The 21,600-nt window shown below is 46.2% G+C and overlaps 1 protein-coding gene across 2 annotated transcripts in view; it reads right to left on the bottom strand.

Moving 5' to 3' along the window:
• The window catches only part of LOC126263186 (uncharacterized), a 269,073-nt gene extending 252,941 nt beyond the window's left edge, over positions 1 to 16,132 (bottom strand). For both annotated transcript variants that reach the window (XR_007546861.1, XM_049960243.1), the window contains exon 1: positions 15,995 to 16,132. Coding sequence is in view for 1 of the 2 variants with exons in the window: in XM_049960243.1 (XP_049816200.1) it covers positions 15,995 to 16,013 (19 nt within the window). In the remaining variant the exon portion in view is untranslated. The remainder of the gene's footprint in view (positions 1 to 15,994) is intronic.
• Between the last annotated feature and the right edge of the window lie 5,468 nt (positions 16,133 to 21,600).

The raw sequence follows: 21,600 nt of genomic DNA, 5'->3' as shown, positions 1-21,600 counted from the left end.
CAACTCGAAAACCGGCGGAAATTCCACTCCATTGCCGGAGCACTACCATTCCACCAATGGAGATTCTTGGCGCCAATTTCTGTGCTGATTTTGCAGAAAGTGCGGGAATTTTCCCGCCACAACTGCGTGGGTACACAAGTCATTCCCACGCCTCGCTGGTAGCCCGCCAGAAAGTGTTTTCGCAAAGTTTCTCTGAAGTAACGGAACCTCTAGCCCAGCCGCTACTTCACACCCCAGCGGGCGTGTCTCTTGACAATGTCGGCGTCTGAAAAGCATTCACTCGACTGCCTCACACACGTCGGCTTAACTCTCTCCAGTTCCACAGAGCCCGCCTGTCACCGGCCCACCCGGGTGACGAGAGACGCTGCGTGGGAAGTACGCGTGTTAAGGAAAAACAACCCTCCACCGCATGCAACTAGAGAGGAGAATCGTAAGATAGAAATATGAGAGGGGGCTCATGCCACCTCTCAAGCTCACAGCTTTTAACCCACTTTTATGGTCTTGAACATCAGCCTCACTATCAGAAAAAATTAATGCAACAACATTACAATATGTCATTTATAAAATAATAAATATGCCAAAAGGGCATTAGTCACAAACGGAGTCCGTTTGCAACCTGTAACCGCACAAGTAACGAGCAGCCCTTGAGTGGCTCTTCATCGCAATTTTTTATCTTAAATATCTTTGTGACTAATGCCCTTTTGGCATACTTATTAGTTTTTAAATGACATATAAGTACTGCCAGACTGATTCTGTACTTATACTCTGTATCATACGTTTTTAGTCATATTTCTTTGACCAAGTTATAGACCATTCTTTGATTTAAATTCTGAGGAAGACACTCCTAGCAGTGTTGAAACCCGATAAAGGCAGTTCCGATTTTCTTATTCATCTTTACCCTGTCCGAACATGCACTATACCTGTAAAAACCTCGTCGTCGACCGGAAGTGAAACAGCAATTTTTCTTCTTCACTGACAACCTAACATCAGCAAGAAGACTAACTGAAACCCTCAGCTACCGACAGGTGTTGTTGATATACCTCGATGTGGACAGCTGAAAATGTGTGTCCCGATCGGGACTCGAACCCGGGATCTCCTGCTTACATGGCAGACGCTCTATCCATCTGAGCCACCGAGAACACAGATGAATAGCGCGACTCCAGGGACTTATCCCTTGCACGCTTCCCGTGAGACTCACATTCCCAACTGTCCACAATTCTACATATGTAATGTACCTTATAGACATTTGCCCATCCACTCATTACTCGCGCACGCTTTGGCGATTCCCGTAAGAGTTTGGGCAACCTGTGCGCATTTGCACAGACGAAGGTCAATGGCTGGGTAGCCTTTAACTATATATATGAAGACAGTAACTGTTCTCGACAGAACAATACTGTTGATGACCGTGCAGCTTTTCAACAACACCTGTCGGCAAGCTGAGGGTTTCAGTTAGTCATCATTTATTCCAGGGAAAAGCTGCACGGTCATCAACAGTATTCTGTTCTTTCGAGAACAGTTACTGTCTTCACATATATAGTTAAAGGCTACCCAGCCATTGACTTTCGTCTGTGCGAATGCGCACAGGTTGCCCAAACTCTTACGGGAATCGCCAAAGCGTGCGCGAGTAATGAGTGGATGGGCAAATGTCTATAAGGTACATTACATATGTAGAATTGTGGACAGTTGGGAATGTGAGTCTCACGGGACGCGTGCAAGGGATAAGTCCCTGCAGTCGCGCTATTCATCTGTGTCCTCGGTGGCTCAGATGGATAGAGCGTCTGCCATGTAAGCAGGAGATCCCGGGTTCGAGTCCCGGTCGGGGCACATATTTTCAGCTGTCCACATCGAGGTATATCAACAACACCTGTCGGCAGCTGAGGGTTTCAGTTAGTCATCATTTATTCCAGGGAAAAGCTGCACGGTCATCAACAGTATTCTGTTCTGTCGAGAACAGTTACTGTCTTCATATACACTCCTGGAAATTGAAATAAGAACACCGTGAATTCATTGTCCCAGGAAGGGGAAACTTTATTGACACATTCCTGGGGTCAGATACATCACATGATCACACTGACAGAACCACAGGCACATAGACACAGGCAACAGAGCATGCACAATGTCGGCACTAGTACAGTGTATATCCACCTTTCGCAGCAATGCAGGCTGCTATTCTCCCATGGAGACGATCGTAGAGATGCTGGATGTAGTCCTGTGGAACGGCTTGCCATACCATTTCCACCTGGCGCCTCAGTTGGACCAGCGTTCGTGTTGGACGTGCAGACCGCGTGAGACGACGCTTCATCCAGTCCCAAACATGCTCAATGGGGGACAGATCCGGAGATCTTGCTGGCCAGGGTAGTTGACTTACACCTTCTAGAGCACGTTGGGTGGCACGGGATACATGCGGACGTGCATTGTCCTGTTGGAACAGCAAGTTCCCTTGTCGGTCTAGGAATGGTAGAACGATGGGTTCGATGACGGTTTGGATGTACCGTGCACTATTCAGTGTCCCCTCGACGATCACCAGTGATGTACGGCCAGTGTAGGAGATCGCTCCCCACACCATGATGCCGGGTGTTGGCCCTGTGTGCCTCGGTCGTATGCAGTCCTGATTGTGGCGCTCACCTGCACGGCGCCAAACACGCATACGACCATCATTGGCACCAAGGCAGAAGCGACTCTCATCGCTGAAGACGACACGTCTCCATTCGTCCCTCCATTCACGCCTGTCGCGACACCACTGGAGGCGGGCTGCACGATGTTGGGGCGTGAGCGGAAGACGGCCTAACGGTGTGCGGGACCGTAGCCCAGCTTCATGGAGACGGTTGCGAATGGTCCTCGCCGATACCCCAGGAGCAACAGTGTCCCTAATTTGCTGGGAAGTGGCGGTGCGGTCCCCTACGGCACTGCGTAGGATCCTACGGTCTTGGCGTGCATCCGTGCGTCGCTGCGGTCCGGTCCCAGGTCGACGGGCACGTGCACCTTCCGCCGACCACTGGCGACAACATCGATGTACTGTGGAGACCTCACGCCCCACGTGTTGAGCAATTCGGCGGTACGTCCACCCGGCCTCCCGCATGCCCACTATACGCCCTCGCTCAAAGTCCGTCAACTGCACATACGGTTCACGTCCACGCTGTCGCGGCATGCTACCAGTGTTAAAGACTGCGATGGAGCTCCGTATGCCACGGCAAACTGGCTGACACTGACGGCGGCGGTGCACAAATGCTGCGCAGCTAGCGCCATTCGACGGCCAACACCGCGGTTCCTGGTGTGTCCGCTGTGCCGTGCGTGTGATCATTGCTTGTACAGCCCTCTCGCAGTGTCCGGAGCAAGTATGGTGGGTCTGACACACCGGTGTCAATGTGTTCTTTTTTCCATTTCCAGGAGTGTATATCAGCAAGAAGGTTTTGCTTCAGTACTTCCGGTTGATTCGGCCTAGCGGCGCAAATTCCTCACTTCCTAAACTGAACGGGCCCAAAAGAAGGCAACTGCTGGACAACGATGACACAAGTTAAAACTATATACAGCATGAGACATCGAAATAGGACACCTGCCTATACAGACCAACTCTTGTCGAATGGAAAAATCGCGGAGCGCCCCAAGTGCTGACTGACAGCTCCTTTCTTTCGGCTTTCGCCTTTTACTACACAGAGGTTCACCTCTTAAGCCTTCAGGACTAATGCCATTGCCACATTCAGTGTAACGACGTTGACAAATTTCCGGTTCAAGTTGCTGTTTAGACTTGTGAAAGTATTGTCGGTCTGAAGTATAGCTATAACAATAAAGAAAACACCAGCGCTTGGGAAACCGCCTTACGACGACAGAAAGAGGAGTGTCGACCAAACCGCTGTCTTGCGTAAAGTGATAACCGCAAAACCGGAACGGAACCCTCCCCTCCCACTGTTCTGTTTTTGTCTACCTGTTGAGCTCCGCGCTCCACCCTGGCGTCACAGTTTCATTCAGTGCACTTGACGAGGGACCTGAGCACGCAAAAGATCTCTTGCATAGCCACTTCACTGTATGATTACGTACGTCGCACATACGCTTCTTGCAGCCGCACCTATGTGCTAAAACATTCCATGCGTAGGCCTCGGGTGGAATGTGAACAGATCGGCGTAACTGCATATCAGTGCTGGACTTTTTTAAAAATTACATTGCATGCACTTTTCGTTACGTGGATCCGTAGTGAGGAGATCCTCCAGTCTCTAGAACGTGTCGGAAAACAAAAATTATCCATAAATATTTACGAAGAAAAAAAAATGCTAATGTTCCTTCCAGAGAACCCAAGTGGAAGGGTCCTCATGTATGTGGAACAGGACAAAAAAATTAAAAATATTTTTATTTCTATGGTAGTAGCAAACTTGTCGCAAAACATGTAAATGTCCAACATTGAGTTGATACTCGTAGCTCGTAGGCTATTGTGGCTATACATCAGACAGAAAACTTCTTTCACAATTTTTATTTACATTGATCATGTTCTTGCTCTGAAATGGTAGAGAACCAATATTTACGTAACACGAGAGGCGTTCAATAAATAATACAACATATATTTTTCTGAAAGCAAGTTGGTATTATTCAGTATTCCAGTACACCATATTATTCCCCACTATTTTGGCTACGAAACCCTATTTTTCAACAAAATCTCCGGAGTGCTGTATGCCCGCAGGATACCACTCCACTGGTCGACATAGAAGCCAACGTCTTGCTGCATCAGTACGCTCCCCATCATCCACGTAGTGCTTTCCGTGGAGTGCATGGTTCATTAGACCAAATAGATGGAAGTCGGACGGTGCAATATCAGTGCTGTAGGTTGGATGAGGAAGAACAGTCCAATGAAGTTCTGTGAGCTCTGCTCTGGTGCGCAGACTTGGGTGATGCCTTGTCCCGGAAAAGGAGAGATTCGTTTGCACTTTTGTAGCGACTGACACGCTGAAGTCGTTTCTTCAGTTTCCTCAGCGTAGCATAGCATAGCACCATACACTTCGGAGTTCATCGTTGCAGCAGGAGAGGGAACATCAAACGGAATGACATCTTGAGTCTCAAAGGGCCATCGCCATGACTTTACCTTCTGAGGTTGCGGTTTTCAGTTTTTCTTCGCAGGAGAGACGGTGTGGGCCACTCCATGGATTGCCGTTTTGTTTCCGGCTCGAAGTGGTGAACCCATGTTTCAATGCCTGTGACAATGTTCGACAAAAAATTGTCACTATCAGCCTCGTAATGCGTAAGCAATTCCGCACAGATGGTCCTTCATTCCTCTTTATGGTCTGCTGTTAGGCGGCTAGGAGCACAGAGGGCACACACCTTTGAGTACCCCAACTGGTGGACGAGTGTGTCTACGTCTACGTCTACGTGATTACTCTGCTATTCACAATAAAGTGTCTGGAGAGGGTTCTATGAACCACCTTCAAGCTGTCTCTACCGTTCCACTCTCGAACGGCGCACGGGAAAAACGAGCACTTAAATTTTTCTGTGTGAGCCTTGATTTCTCTTATTTTATCGTAATGATCATTTCTGCCTACGTATGTGAGTGCCAACAGAATGTTTTCGCAATCGGAGGATTTATTTATTTATTTACTCGTTCGGCACCACAGAGGCATAATTTACAATATTCTTATCACTATATACTAAAAAAGAAAACAATATAATTCTACACTATATCAGATATATTTTTGAGCCACTCTATGGCTGAGTCACTGAGTCTATGTATGTCCATGAGTTCACCACCATAGCCATACACTTTGCACACGAGTAGATGGTCCATTGTCTGTATTTCACCGCACTCACATACAGCGCTCTGCCAGGCCCCACTTGTTCATCAGGTGTTTACATCTCCCAACACTCGTTCTGACCCGGTTTAGAGCTGTCCACACTCTTCTTGGTAGGCTGAAGCCATCAATCTTCTTGTTCGGATCGTGTACTAAATTTTTGTTCTTAAATTCACTTGCCGACCATACTTCGTTCCAGGCCGTTCTCGGCTCAAAGGCTTGTAGTTCTTCACCGATTTTCCAAAAGGGTGATCTGGATTTAACCTTGTTTGTCGGTGTCAGATCTTGGTGGATAGGGAGGTCCGGGTTGTCTATAATTTTCCTGTAGGTTTTTAGGGCTTGCTGTGATCGCCTGATTTCTGGAGGCTCTATGTTCGCTAGTACAGGAAGCCATGCACAGGGGGTGTCCCTGAGTGTTCCCGAGATTATTCGCATTGTCTCCCTCAGCTGGACATCCACTTTAGATACGTGTGCACTTCTCCTCCAGACTGGTGAACAGTATACAGCTACACTGTAGACAAGGGCTAGTGCTGAAGTTCTCAAAGTGCTCGCTCCACATCCCCATGTTGTTCCAGCCAGTTTTGAAAGGATAGCATTTCGGGATTTTAGTTTTTGCTTTGTTTCTTCGAGGTGTGAGCTGTACGTTAGGGTCCGGTCTAGTTTCACTCCCAAATATTTAGGCTTATCCTCATGTCTTATGCTTTGGCCATTCGAAAAGATCTGTAATTTTCTGTGTGTCTCTCTGTTGTTGAGGTGCATTATAGTGCTGGTTGTTTTGTTGGGGTTGGGAAGTAGGTGCCACTTGGAGTAATAGATGTTCAGGACTTCAAGGTCTGCATTCAGTGTTTCGTCGAGATCGTTGTAGTTTTTACTCTGATATGCGATGGCCAGGTCATCTGCATATGCAAATTTGCGTGATTTAGTTTCTGGCAAGTCAGCTATATATACACTCCTGGAAATGGAAAAAAGAACACATTGACACCGGTGTGTCAGACCCACCATACTTGCTCCGGACCCTGCGAGAGGGCTGTCCAAGCAATGATCACACGCACGGCACAGCGGACACACCAGGAACCGCGGTGTTGGCCGTCGAATGGCGCTATCTGCGCAGCATTTGTGCACCGCCGCCGTCAGTGTCAGCCAGTTTGCCGTGGCATACGGAGCCCCATCGCAGTCTTTAACACTGGTAGCATGCCGCGACAGCGTGGACGTGAACCGTATGTGCAGTTGACGGACTTTGAGCGAGGGCGTATAGTGGGCATGCGGGAGGCCGGGTGGACGTACCGCCGAATTGCTCAACACGTGGGGCGTGAGGTCTCCACAGTACATCGATGTTGTCGCCAGTGGTCGGCGGAAGGTGCACGTGCCCGTCGACCTGGGACCGGACCGCAGCGACGCACGGATGCACGCCAAGACCGTAGGATCCTACGCAGTGCCGTAGGGGACCGCACCGCCACTTCCCAGCAAATTAGGGACACTGTTGCTCCTGGGGTATCGGCGAAGACCATTCGCAACCGTCTCCATGAAGCTGGGCTACGGTCCCGCACACCGTTAGGCCGTCTTCCGCTCACGCCCCAACATCGTGCAGCCCGCCTCCAGTGGTGTCGCGACAGGCGTGAATGGAGGGACGAATGGAGACGTGTCGTCTTCAGCGATGAGAGTCGCTTCTGCCTTGGTGCCAATGATGGTCGTATGCGTGTTTGGCGCCTTGCAGGTGAGCGCCACAATCAGGACTGCATACGACCGAGGCACACAGGGCCAACACCCGGCATCATGGTGTGGGGAGCGATCTCCTACACTGGCCGTACACCACTGGTGATCGTCGAGGGGACACTGAATAGTGCATGGTACATCCAAACCCTCATCGAACCCATCGTTCTACCATTCCTAGACCGGCAAGGGAACTTGGTGTTCCAACAGGACAATGCACGTCCGCATGTATCCCGTGCCACCCAACGTGCTCTAGAAGGTGTAAGTCAACTACCCTGGCCAGCAAGATCTCCGGATCGGTCCCCCATTGAGCATGTTTGGGACTGGATGAAGCGTCGTCTCACGCGGTCTGCACGTCCAGCACGAACGCTGGTCCAACTGAGGCGCCAGGTGGAAATGGCATTGCAAGCCGTTCCACAGGACTACATCCAGCATCTCTACGATCGTCTCCATGGGAGAATAGCAGCCTGCATTGCTGCGAAAGGTGGATATACACTGTACTAGTGCCGACATTGTGCATGCTCTGTTGCCTGTGTCTATGTGCCTGTGGTTCTGTCAGTGTGATCATGTGATGTATCTGACCCCAGGAATGTGTCAATAAAGTTTCCCCTTCCTGGGACAATGAATTCACGGTGTTCTTATTTCAATTTCCAGGAGTGTAGATTGAAGAGAGCGGGTGCTAGTGCCGAACCATGTGGCAGACCATTATTCAGAACCATGCTCTTACTGTTCGTGGCATGGAGTGAGACCTTGATTTTCCTTTTCGTTAGTATGTTCTTGAGTAGTTTGTAAGTCTTCTTGCAATTTATGATTCTAGTTAGCTTAAGCAGTAACCCTTCAATCCACACTGTGTCGTAAGCTGATGTGAGGTCTATGACGACCAGGCCAGTTTTCATCTTGTTCTGGAAGCCTTTCTCAATATAGGTTGTGAGGGACAGCACTTGATCGCAGCAGTTTCTACCTGCTCGGAAACCCGCTTGGTATGTTGGGAGGTTGGCTTCGATGTATGGAGTTAATCTAGTCAGCAATATTCTCTCGAATAATTTATAGGAGGTACATAGCAGGGATGTTGGTCTGTAATTCCTAGGATTATCTCCAGTCTTTCCGGGTTTCAGCACTGCGACGACTTTTGCTTCTTTCCATTCCTTAGGCACTACCCCCGTGCTTATGCATTCCGTACAAAGTTTGGCCAGCCACCTTCTTCCTAAAGTTCCCAATTCCTTTAAGAATTCTGGTAGGATGTTGTCAGGTCCGGCTGCTTTTCCTGTCTTCTTTAGCTTCAAGGCCTGGGATATCTCTTCTGTCTCCACTTCTTTTACAATGCCCATGTTGGTTGGGTTATTAAGCAATAAACTGCTTAGCTCTTGGGAAATTTCTCTCTTTTCGGCTGTTTTTAGCTGGATTTTGGAGGTCTGTTTCAGGACAGCTGCAATCTCAGATGCGCTGGTTGCAAGAGTCGGCCTGTTAGGCGCTGTGGCACCGCCTAATTTCCTCAGCAGGCCCCAGCTCTTCCTGCTGGAGTGGGTAAAATCTAGATTCTCCATCGCCTCCTTCCATCTACTCCTACGTTCCTCATTCATGGCAATCGGAGGAGAAAACTGGTGATTGAAATTTGATGAGAAGATCCCGTCGCAACGAGAAACGCCTTTGTTTTAATGATTGCCACTCCAATTCACGTATCATGTTCGTGGCACTACTTCCCCTATTTCACAATAATACAAAACGAGCCGCCCTCCTTTGAACTTTTTAGATGTCATCCGTCAGGCCCACCTGACGCGGATCCCACACCGCACAGCAATACTCCAGAATAGGGCAGAAAAGCGTGGTGTAAGCAGTCTCTTTAATAGACCTGTTGCACCTTCTAAGTGTTCTGACAGTGAATCGCAGTCTTTGGTTTGATCTACCCACAACATTATATATGTGATCGTTCCACTTTAGGTTAATTGTAACCGTAATCCCTAAGTACGTGGGCTGTCCAGAAAGTAAGTTACGATCGGTCGCGAAATGGAAACGACTATGAAAATCCGATAAAGCTTTGCAAAGATGTGTTGGGCAGTGTCTCTAGTATGACTCTAGGTAGAATTATGTCGCTCTTTTCATTCCTGAGCTCTTAGTGAGCGCGTAAAGATGTTATAGAAAATAGTGTCTCCCGCCAAGTACGAGGGCCCGGTGAGAATTTTCCCCTGAAGCTATGCAACCAACATTACATAACTGTCGTGCGGTTTCTTCTTCAAGACAATTGTCAGCCTCATTCTGCAGGGGCAATGAAGATGTTCCTGCATCGTTCCAATTGGAAATGTTTGGTTACCCACAATACAGCCCGTAATTGTCTCCCACTGTGTTTCATCTCTGCTCAAACGAACCGCTGGCTATGAAGACAACATTTTGGCACAGACAACGAGCCTTAGGCCAGGGTAGAGAATTGGCGGAAAGCACTGGCTGCTGCCTTCTATGATTAGGGTATTGGAAAGTTGGTACAACGCTACGACGAATGTCTGAGTCAAAACGGCGACTATGTAGAGAAGTAGCTGAAAGGTGTAGCTAACTGTTACAAATGAAATATTTCTGATTTTCACTGTGATTTTCATTTCGCGATCAATCGTAACTTACTTTCTGGACAGCTCTCGTATTTAGTTGAATTTACAGCCTTCAGATTTGTGTGACTTATCGCGTAATCTTTATTCAGGGTCAACTGTCACTTATCGCACCATATAGCTATCTTATCTAAATCATTTTGCAATTCGTTTTCGCCATCTGATGACTTTGCAAGTCGGTACATGCCAGCATCATCTGCAAACAAGCTAACAGCGTTACTCACTTTGTCACCTATGTCGTTAATATAGATCAGGAACAACAGAGGGCCTATAACACGTTCATGGAGAACGCCGGATATTACATCTGTTTTACTTGATGACTTTCCGTCTATTACTACGAACTGTGATCTATCTCTCTGATCTGCGGCTGTCCGGCACGCGGGTGATCGGACAGGTTTGTACGACCTTGCTGCGATGATAATAGACGCCTCGCCCAACGACTCGCCATGCTTTTGTTCACTGTCAGGTCTCCTTAGACCCCCTGCAAGTACCTATGAATATCTCGATGCTCTGTTTTTCCACAAAAAAGAAAAACTTCAATGAGACCTCTCTGAATGTAACACACCTCCATCATAGACGTCATTTTGGTTTCGTATAGCACCGCCACCTATCGGAACTTCATGAACTATAGAGGCTGAGGCGGGAGTATTTCGCGGCATCCCACAAGAAAGGCAGAATATTTTTAACCGAATCTGATCGAGAAAAGAAGTGTTGTGTTACATATTGAATGCCCCTCTTACATTATTTGATATTAATGTATAGACATTAGTCTGTGCTACCAAGAAATTCAATAGTGAAGTGGGAGGTGTTACGCGTGAATAAATCCTTTACGCTCTTCCCAAACTGAACTTTGGTGTTAGTTAAAAATTTGATGACTGCAGACAAATTACTGGAAATGTGTGTTCCTGAATAATGGACACTTTCAGGATCAAAGTAAATCATTTTAAATCTTTGTGAAAATTATTCTTATTTCTAGCACTGATTCCATGAACTGAGCTATTGGTTTGAAAAAAGAGATTTATTATTAATGGCAGACTACATTAAAGAATAAATGCAGGCTGTTTAACTACACTCCTGGAAATTGAAATAAGAACACCGTGAATTCATTGTCCCCCTTTATTGACACATTCCTGGGGTCAGATACATCACATGATCACACTGACAGAACCACAGGCACATAGACACAGGCAACAGAGCATGCACAATGTCGGCACTAGTACAGTGTATATCCACCTTTCGCAGCAATGCAGGCTGCTATTCTCCCATGGAGACGATCGTAGAGATGCTGGATGTAGTCCTGTGGAACGGCTTGCCATGCCATTTCCACCTGGCGCCTCAGTTGGACCAGCGTTCGTGTTGGACGTGCAGACCGCGTGAGACGACGCTTCATCCAGTCCCAAACATGCTCAATGGGGGACCGATCCGGAGATCTTGCTGGCCAGGGTAGTTGACTTACACCTTCTAGAGCACGTTGGGTGGCACGGGATACATGCGGACGTGCATTGTCCTGTTGGAACAGCAAGTTCCCTTGTCGGTCTAGGAATGGTAGAACGATGGGTTCGATGACGGTTTGGATGTACCGTGCACTATTCAGTGTCCCCTCGACGATCACCAGTGGTGTACGGCCAGTGTAGGAGATCGCTCCCCACACCATGATGCCGGGTGTTGGCCCTGTGTGCCTCGGTCGTATGCAGTCCTGATTGTGGCGCTCACCTGCACGGCGCCAAACACGCATACGACCATCATTGGCACCAAGGCAGAAGCGACTCTCATCGCTGAAGACGACACGTCTCCATTCGCCCCTCCATTCACGCCTGTCGCGATACCACTGGAGGCGGGCTGCACGATGTTGGGGCGTGAGCGGAAGACGGCCTAACGGTGTGCGGGACCGTAGCCCAGCTTCATGGAGACGGTTGCGAATGGTCCTCGCCGATACCCCAGGAGCAACAGTGTCCCTAATTTGCTGGGAAGTGGCGGTGCGGTCCCCTACGGCACTGCGTAGGATCCTACGGTCTTGGCGTGCATCCGTGCGTCGCTGCGGTCCGGTCCCAGGTCGACGGGCACGTGCACCTTCCGCCGACCACTGGCGACAACATCGATGTACTGTGGAGACCTCACGCCCCACGTGTTGAGCAATTCGGCGGTACGTCCACCCGGCCTCCCGCATGCCCACTATACGCCCTCGCTCAAAGTCCGTCAACTGCACATACGGTTCACGTTCACGATGTCGCGGCATGCTACCAGTGTTAAAGACTGCGATGGAGCTCCGTATGCCACGGCAAACTGGCTGACACTGACGGCGGCGGTGCACAAATGCTGCGCAGCTAGCGCCATTCGACGGCCAACACCGCGGTTCCTGGCGTGTCCGTTGTGCCGTGCGTGTGATCATTGCTTGTACAGCCCTCTCGCAGTGTCCGGAGCAAGTATGGTGGGTCTGAAACACCGGTGTCAATGTGTTCTTTTTTCCATTTCCAGGAGTGTATTATAGGTACAAACGAAAGGGGCAAGAGAGGACAACGGAACAAACAAACAATCCTAATAAACATAGGTCCAGAAACCAATGGTCTCCCAAAACGACATAAGCACAAGTGCAGTCAGTATAAGAAGCTGTTAGTGTCTAGTCCTACGATTATGCTGCAGCTTGTGGTGAAAAGATGCAAACGAACTACTTGCACGATGGAGGTAGACCAGGACACTTTCATGTGGCTGGTCAGGAGTATGTAACTCGAAGCTTACATAGCTTAAATAGGAATATAAAAAAGGGAGGAAGGTTTACCTGTTTATCAAGAGTAAGAGGAGGCAGATTTCAGACTACCTAACAGATCAAAACGAAAATTTCTGTTCCGACACTGACAATGCTGAGTGTTTATGGAAAAAGTTCAAGGCAATCGTAAAATACGTTTTAGACAGGTACGTGCCGAGTAAAACTGTGAGGGACGGGAAAAACCCACCGTGGTTCAACAACAAAATTAGGAAACTACTGCGAAAGCAAAGAGAGCTTCACTGCAAGTTTAAACGCAGCCAAAACCTCTCAGACAAACAGAAGCTAAACGATGTCAAAGTTAGCGTAAGGAGGGCTATGCGTGAAGCGTTCAGTGAATTCGAAAGTAAAATTCTATGTACCGACTTGTCAGAAAATCCTAGGAGGTTCTGGTCTTACGTTAAATCAGCAAATGGCTCGATACAGCATCTCCAGACACTCCGGGATGATGATGGCATTTAAACAGAGGATGACACGCGTAAAGCTGAAATACTAAACACCTTTTTCCAAAGCTGTTTTACAGAGGAAGACCGCACTGCAGTCCCTTCTCTAAATCCTCGCACAAACGAAAAAATGGCTGACATCGAAATAAGTGTCCAAGGAATAGAAAAGCAACTGGAATCACTCAACAGAGGAAAGTCCATTGGACCTGACGGGACACCAATTCGATTCTACACAGAGTACGCGAAAGAACTTGCCCCCCTTCTAAAAGCCGTGTACCGCAAGTCTCTAGAGGAACGGAAGGTTCCAAATGATTGGAAAAGAGCACAGGTAGTCCCAGTCTTCAAGAAGGGTCGTCGAGCAGATGCGCAAAACTATAGACCTATATCTCTGACGTCGATCTGTTGTAGAATTTTAGAACATGCTTCTTGCTCGCGTATCATGTCGTTTCTGGAAACCCAGAATCTACTCTGTAGGAATCAACATGGATTCCGGAAACAGCGATCGTGTGAGACCCAACTCGCTTTATTTGTTCATGAGATCCAGAAAATATTAGATACAGGCTCCCAGGTAGATGCCATTTTCCTTGACTTCCGGAAGCCGTTCGATACAGTTTCGCACTGTCGCCTGATAAACAAAATAAGAGCCTACGGAATATCAGACCAGCTGTGTGGCTGGATTAAAGAGTTTTTAGCAAACAGAACACAGCATGTTGTTCTCAATGGAGAGACGTCTACAGACGTTAAAGTAACCTCTGGCGTGCCACAGCGGAGTGTTATGGGACCATTGCTTTTCACAATATATATAAATGACCTAGTAGATAGCGTCGGAAGTTCCATGCGGCTTTTCGCGGATGATGCTGTAGTATACAGAGAAGTTGCAGCATTAGAAAATTGCAGCGAAATGCAGAAAGATCTGCAGCGGATAGGCACTTGGTGCAGGGAGTGGCAACTGACCCTTAATATAGACAAATGTAATGTATTGCGAATACATAGAAATAAGGATCCTTTATTGTATGATTATATGATAGCGGAACAAACACTGGTAGCAGTTACTTCTGTAAAATATCTGGGAGTATGCGTGCGGAACGATTTAAAGTGGAATGATCATATAAAATTAATTGTTGGTAAGGCGGGTACCGGGTTGAGATTCATTGGGAGAGTCCTTAGAAAATGTAGTCCATCAACAAAGGAGGTGGCTTACAAAACACTCGTTCGACCTATACTTGATTATTGCTCATCAGTGTGGGATCCGTACCAGATCGGGTTGACGGAGGAGATAGAGAAGATCCAAAGAAGAGCGGCGCGTTTCGTCACAGGGTTATTTGGTAAGCGTGATAGCGTTACAGAGATGTTTAGCAAACTCAAGTGGCAGACTCTGCAAGAAAGGCGCTCTGCATCGCGGTGTAGCTTGCTGTCCAGTTTTCGAAAGGGTGCGTTTCTGGATGAGGTATCGAATATATTGCTTCCCTCTACTTATACCTCCCGAGGAGATCACGAATGTAAAATTAGAGAGATTCGAGCGCGCACGGAGGCTTTCCGGCAGTCGTTCTTCCCGCGAACCATACGCGACTGGAACAGGAAAGGGAGGTAAAGACAGTGGCACGTAAAGTGCCCTCCGCCACACACCGTTGGGTGGCTTGCAGAGTATAAATGCAGATGTAGATGTAGCTTCTACAAATGGGTCAGTAGAGGCTCGCCAATACCAACATCTCCCTGATCCCACGATTTGAGGCCATTCGATGTTTTTATATGGAGGATGTTTAAAGGATTGGTGTGTTGTAATGTTGTTGGTAGTATCGATGAACTCAAGGAACACGTCGTGGATGCTTGTCGATGCATGCAGAACACATCTGGCATTTTTTAACCTGTTAGGAATCGATAAGGAGCCGTGCTGAAGCTTGTCTTCACATGAATATGGCCATATGGAATGCTTGTTGCAATGTGTATGTCGTCAAGTGCGTAACAACAGTTCATAGGGACTCTGTCGTAAGGTTTTTATGTACTCAGACATTATACTTCACATGGGGAAACCACTGGTTTCGAGGCATATGTTTATTAGGGTTATTTGCTTGTTTTGTTATCCTCTACTTGGCACTATCGTTTGTACTTACAATAGTAAGTAACCAGTATACCGGGAAGTAGTAGTTGGTATTCCCAGTTCCTTAAATAGTTCCTCTGCAGAATGTTCTTGTGGTCTCACCACAAATAATTCGTATTATACGTTTTTGGACTCAGAGACATTCAGCTAGGCTTGATGAGTTACCCCAGAAAAGATCTTACGTGATGCTATGGAATAATAGTAAGCGAAGTATGCTAGCTTTTCTAATTTTATATCATCTATGTCGGACAACATCTACACTGCCAATAGAGACACTTTTAGGTGCTCCAGCAGGTCTGAGGTATGCTCCTCCCACCTGAATTTGTCACCAATCTATAATCCCAAAACGTTACACTAGCAACTTCTTCTATCTTCGTATTGTTATGTTTCAGCCATATTCTTGGGGGGGGGGGGGGGGGAAGAGAACTCTTTCAAGTTGTAAACTACATATAGCGTTTTTCAAAAGTTTACTGGCAAGTAATTTGCTGGGAACCTTTTGTCTATGAACAGTTCGTTAAGTGATCTATCTGACATTATATTTGATTTGCTATTTATTGCATTGTTCAAATCATCTGCAAATAAAATAAACTGGCCTATGGTGATAACTGATGAAAGCTCACCCTCGCTATGTAGGCTCATATAACAACCAGTTGTACATTGGCGTCAAGCAGGTGGCCTATACAGTAACGCTGCAGGGACCACTCCAGCAGACGACAGCCAGAAGTTTTCAAACATCAGCCGGACCAGCAGGCAGCAGCGAGATCGACACAAGAGGTTGTCGGCTCCGCGGACCTTTTTGTCTCTGCTGGGTCACACAGCCGCAATTAGACCTGGCTGTATGCTGGCACCGGGCGGCGCCTAGGCTGTGCCAAGCTAGTTCATTCTTACACAGCTGTCTGGGCCAAGTGGCGACTGCAGTAGCGGTTCAGCAGTCAGTCTCGCCAAGAAACCATCAGGATCGTTGATGCCGTATTCCAGCGAGCATCCTCCTGTGTGTGGAGCAGCCGGCGCCGTCACCAGGTTTCACCGAGTCTTGGACTCTGGACTGGGGACATGTGTAGACTTGGCTGTCGTAGTGCTTGATGCTATTAACTTTTTCATTCAAAAGTGAACTCAGAAATTATCTTCGATATTTCTTGCGGCCGTCAACTGTACAAACAGTTATTGTGTCATTCAAGTGCAACTATGACTTACGCACATAATGTAAAAACTTACTCCAAAAAGGAGATTTGAGTTCATGCTTTTATTAATTAACTTGCTCTGTGTTGATTACCTGGTCTGTATTCTCATTCCGCTCCAACGAAATGATACATATAAATCTTCATCCATAAGAAAAGGTGAGGATCGTATGATGGGACTTTGTGGAACACTACAGATAGTTATTTGCCAGCTGGTTGATGCCTGTTAGCTCAATACGTCTCTTTCGTAATGACACCCTTTGTTTGGTGTCAGAGATACACAATTTAAACCATTTTGCAGCATTTCTTGAGGCACTGGAATGTTATAATTTATTTAAACTGCTATTCTGATTTACACAGTCAACGACTTTGATGGGTCGCGCAATATACTAGCAGTGTCTACTTTATCGATTAATGAATTAAATACATCCTCGCTGTACTCGTATATAGCTTTCTTAGTATCAGAACCCTTCAGAAATTCGAACTATGACTTTGAAAATATATCTTTGTTGTCAGATGGTTAAGAAGCCGATTGTAAATTTTCGAGAATGATACAAAAGTGAAACTGGACGGAAATTTGGCTCTAATTCCTTATCTCTTTTCTTTTAGAGAGGTTTATCTTTAGCACGTTTCAGCCAATCAGGAAGTGTTCCCGTGATAAATGAATTCATGCAAATAACTTAATATGTTACTTAACTCAGAAAAACACTCTTTGATTAACTTAGTTGGTATTTCATCACAACCACTAGATTTTTTTTTATTTTAAAGATTTAATGGTAGACATTACTTTTATTGAGGTAGTGAGCATCATATTTGTGTTGCTGAAGTTGTTTGTAATGACTGGTCTGAGATATTCCATAGCAATATCTAGTGAATTTGAAGACCGTGTTTTCAGCAGCAGTTACGAAATGCTTGTCAAAAAGTTTTTCAGCGCTGCACGCATCTGTTACCAATTTATTATTTGCTATCTGCTCCTCTTCATCTCTGGTTCTACCAGTCTCCTCCTCCACTATATCCCATATTGCCTTATTTTGTTACTTGATGTGTCTATATTTTTCTAGTAATGAATATGCTTCAATGCCTGCATTACTATCTTCAATATTTTGCAGTGTGGTGTGCAATGAACTATAGTATCAACAAAAAATTTTCAAATGTGTGTGAAATCTTATGGTCATCAGTCCCTAAGCTTACACACTACGTAACCTAAATTATCCTAAGGACAAACACACACACCCATGCCCGAGGGACGACTCGAACCTCCGCCGGGACCAGCCGCACAGTCCATGACTGCAGCGCCTTAGACCGCTTGGCTAATCACGCGCGGTATAATATCAACATCAGAGCACTAAAAGAACTAGACACATACTACAAGGCTAACCATATAAAGCCCAACCCCTCAAAAACTACGTTTTGCATCTCAGAAACAGGGAGGCTACAAGAAAATTTAATGTATGTTGGAACGATACCACCTTGGAATAGCGCATCATTCCAAAATACCTGGGTGCAATAACGGACCAGTCCCTCACGTTCACAAAACATTGCTCCAATATCAAACAGAAAACCACCACCCGGAATAACATCTTGAGAAAGTTAAGAGGTGTAAACTGGGACGCTAAGTCGCTTACAACCACTTATTAGACTGTGTGTTATTCTGTAGCAGAGTATTCCTCGCCTGTTTGGTATAAATCAACTCACGTAAAACTGTAGACGCTGCTCTGAATGAAGTTTGTAGGCTGATTACGGGGTGCTTAAAACCCACCCCTGTCGAGAAAACCTGTCTTTCCAGTACCGTACCTCCAAATATGCGACGAAAGTGGCCGCCGATAATGAACGACTGTAGGCTGAGAACTGAGAAGTTCAACCACTGTTTGGTCATGAACTACCTCAGCGTAGGCTAAAATCAAGAAAAAGTTTCCTTCGAACAGGAGATCCTTAGAAATTCTTTCCAGACATGACAAAACTTTTGCGATGGAACTCTGTACAACAATACAGTACGGAACCGCGAGAACATCTTTCAGTCGCCCACAACGAAGAATGGGGTGTTTGTAGGTTCCTCAATCGCTTACGAACTGGTGTCAATAGAGCGAGTCCTCCCTTAAACTACAGGATTTCAGATCTTAGTATAACAAGTGTGAGTGTAGAGAAGAACAAACTGTGTATCACTTGTTCCAGTTATATGATTGCGTGGTGTCTGTTCTTTTGTACATGTGCGAAAGAACAGACACCACGTGGAATCCGCAGCTGTGATACATTATATGTAAATTGAAGGTGGAGGAAGAAGAAAGGAAAGGAAATGGAAGGGTTTACTGATGTCAGCCGCATCGGGAAATTATGCGGAAAAAGTGGCGACGAGGGGATATGTGTACCGGACCGGGATTCGAACCCGGGATCTCCTGCTTACTAGGAAGGTGCGTCGACCAGTGCCCCATCCAAGATACAGCGTTATCGCAACTGTGCGGACTATCTCGGCACTCCTCGCGATCGACGCACACTCCCAACAGCGCCACCTATCCGCAGTCCCTGTCCATTTACTTCTTTTCTTTTCTTTTTATTGGATTAGAGGAGAATAGTGAAGGTTAAAAAAAAAGGTGTTATATGGATGATTAAAAGTAAGAGGAAGAGCGGTATGACAGATTATGCTCGAATGGTGAACAAAAGTGGACAAGATGTAGAGAATAAGGAGGAACTCAAGAATATGAGGAAGGAGTACTTTGAAGAATTCCTGAACCCGAATGGAGACGGATGAGGAGGAACAAGCCGAGGAGAAAAAAAGAGGAGGAACAGCAAATAGAAAAAGACCTTACATGGGGAGAAGTGGAAGAGGTATTGGGCAAGATGAAGGGAGGGAAGTCACCAGGTCTGGATGAGCTAAGTGTAGAGATGGTGAGAGCAGCAGGAGAGGGGAGGATACAATGGCTATATCGAGTAATGAAAATTGTGTGGAGACAGAAGATGATCCCAGAAGACTGGAAGAAGAGAATAATTGTTCCAATCTTTAAAAAGGGAAATGGAAAAGAGTGCAAGAACTATTGGGGGATAACACTGATGAGCCACTGTGCTCAAGGTATGTCTACAATACTGTCCGTGCCAGTCGAAGACTGACTGTCTGAGAGATTGCAGAAGAATGTAACATTTCAGATTGATCATCATCATCATCATCATCATCATCTTGGACAGTTTCCAGCCTCTGGCCGGTTTTGTACAGAACGAAGGCCTCTCCATCGTCTTCTATCTTGCCACCATCTCTCCGTCTTCACCTTGGTCCAGTCTTCTCCTTTCTTCTGGACGCATTCCTCCAGTCCTTTCAGCCATTTGTTACTCGGTCTTCCTCTTGGTCTCTTTCCTTTCAGTTTCATCTCGTGTATCCTCTTGGGTATCCTCTTCTCCTCAATTCTCTCAACGTGTCCATACCATTTAGGCCTTGATTTCTCTATCTCATCCTGTAACGGTTTCACCTTCCTCTCTGATCCTATCATTTCTTAATCTGTCTATCTTTGTCACTCCAATACTGTTTCTCAAGAATTTCATCTCACTAGCTTGTACTTTGCTTTTCTCTCTTCCTTTCTTAACCCAGGTTTCTGATGTGTATGTCAGGATTGGGACATAGTATGACTGGTATATAACCCGTTTGCTGATTTGGGGTACATCCTTGCTCCATACCAGGCTTCTGACACTCTTCTGAAATGCTTCTGCTTCCCCCCCCCCCCCTCCCACCCCCCCCTCTCGTTTATTTCTCTGTCGTTTTTTCCATCTTCCTGTATCAGGCTTCCTAGGTAATTGAAACTCTTCACTCTCCTCAATCGTTCCCCACCAATTGTTATTCCCGTTGCTCCTCTCTTCTTCTTTCTTGTTGTGATAATCATCTCACTCTTACTTATATTAAATTTCATCCCACATTCTTGTACTGTTCGTTCCCATACGTCCATCTGCTCTTGTACTTCCTCCTCCGTATTCCCCCAAATCATCAGATCATCTGGAAACACCATAGCTTTCATATTCCTTTCATCAATTCGTTGTGCTACTACACTTGTTATATCATCCATCACTACAATGAAGGGTAATGGTGAAAGTGCACTTCCCTGCCTCAAGCCATTCCTCTGTTCAGTCCAAACTGATCTCTCTCTTCCCACTTTCACACAGCTCACACTTCCATGGTACATTTCCCTTATCCTCCAAATAATCTGTTTCGCTACTACTCTGTTCTCCAGGGCTTTCCACACTTTGCTTCTACATACACTATCATACGCTTTTTCAGTGTCCAGGAAGGTCATTAGTAGATCTATTCCATATTCATAGTGCTGTTCCTGCAGTTGTCTTAGAGCAAAAATTAGATCCACAGTGGACCTTCCTATTCTGAAGCCATGTTGTTGTTCTCTCATTCTTCCTTCTAATTTTGCCCGAATTCGTCCTTCCAAAATTTTCTCCAAAGTCGCCTTAATCCCAGTAGGCTTCCTGCATCTTTGATGTGAATCAGTAAAGGTTTTCTTGAGTTACACGTAAAACTGAATGCAGTCGCGTTGCTCCTCTAACTCTGTCATCTCGGAATTGCCAAATTGCGTGACACAAGGTTCTACTCAATACAGCACTGTACGATAACAAAGAGACGTACAACAATGAAACTTCCGCTATTTATACTTTAAACATAGGCGTGTGCAGAGATGCCAACCGAATTTCGCTCCAACACACCATTGGCGCGAAATTACGAATGTTCCGGACGTTTTTGAACAGACCTCGTATTTATTTACTCGAAAACAACTTAAGACTGAAATTGTACTATTGTACTGAAAATAAACCAAACACTATCGTTTTATAGAGGGGTGGTATCATTAAAAAAGTATTTAGTAACTGTGTACCTAAGTTCAAATGAAATCAAGAAATTATTTTATTTGCTGTAATGATTTTCGTATCATCCCTTGATCTTCCTTTAAATTTACTTAACAAGACCGTGTGAAAACGTATCTTAAGATTTGTGTGATGAAGGACTAGGTCCCAGACTGTTGAGACAAGATTTTAACGCGGTCCTGAGGTTATTGGGGCGTTCAGTTAAT

This window comes from Schistocerca nitens, chromosome 6 (genome assembly GCF_023898315.1).
Source record: "Schistocerca nitens isolate TAMUIC-IGC-003100 chromosome 6, iqSchNite1.1, whole genome shotgun sequence".
In the NCBI taxonomy this organism is placed as follows: domain Eukaryota; kingdom Metazoa; phylum Arthropoda; class Insecta; order Orthoptera; family Acrididae; genus Schistocerca; species Schistocerca nitens.
The sequence above is the reverse complement of the archived record's forward strand: the minus strand, read 5'-3'. Positions and strand labels throughout refer to the sequence as shown.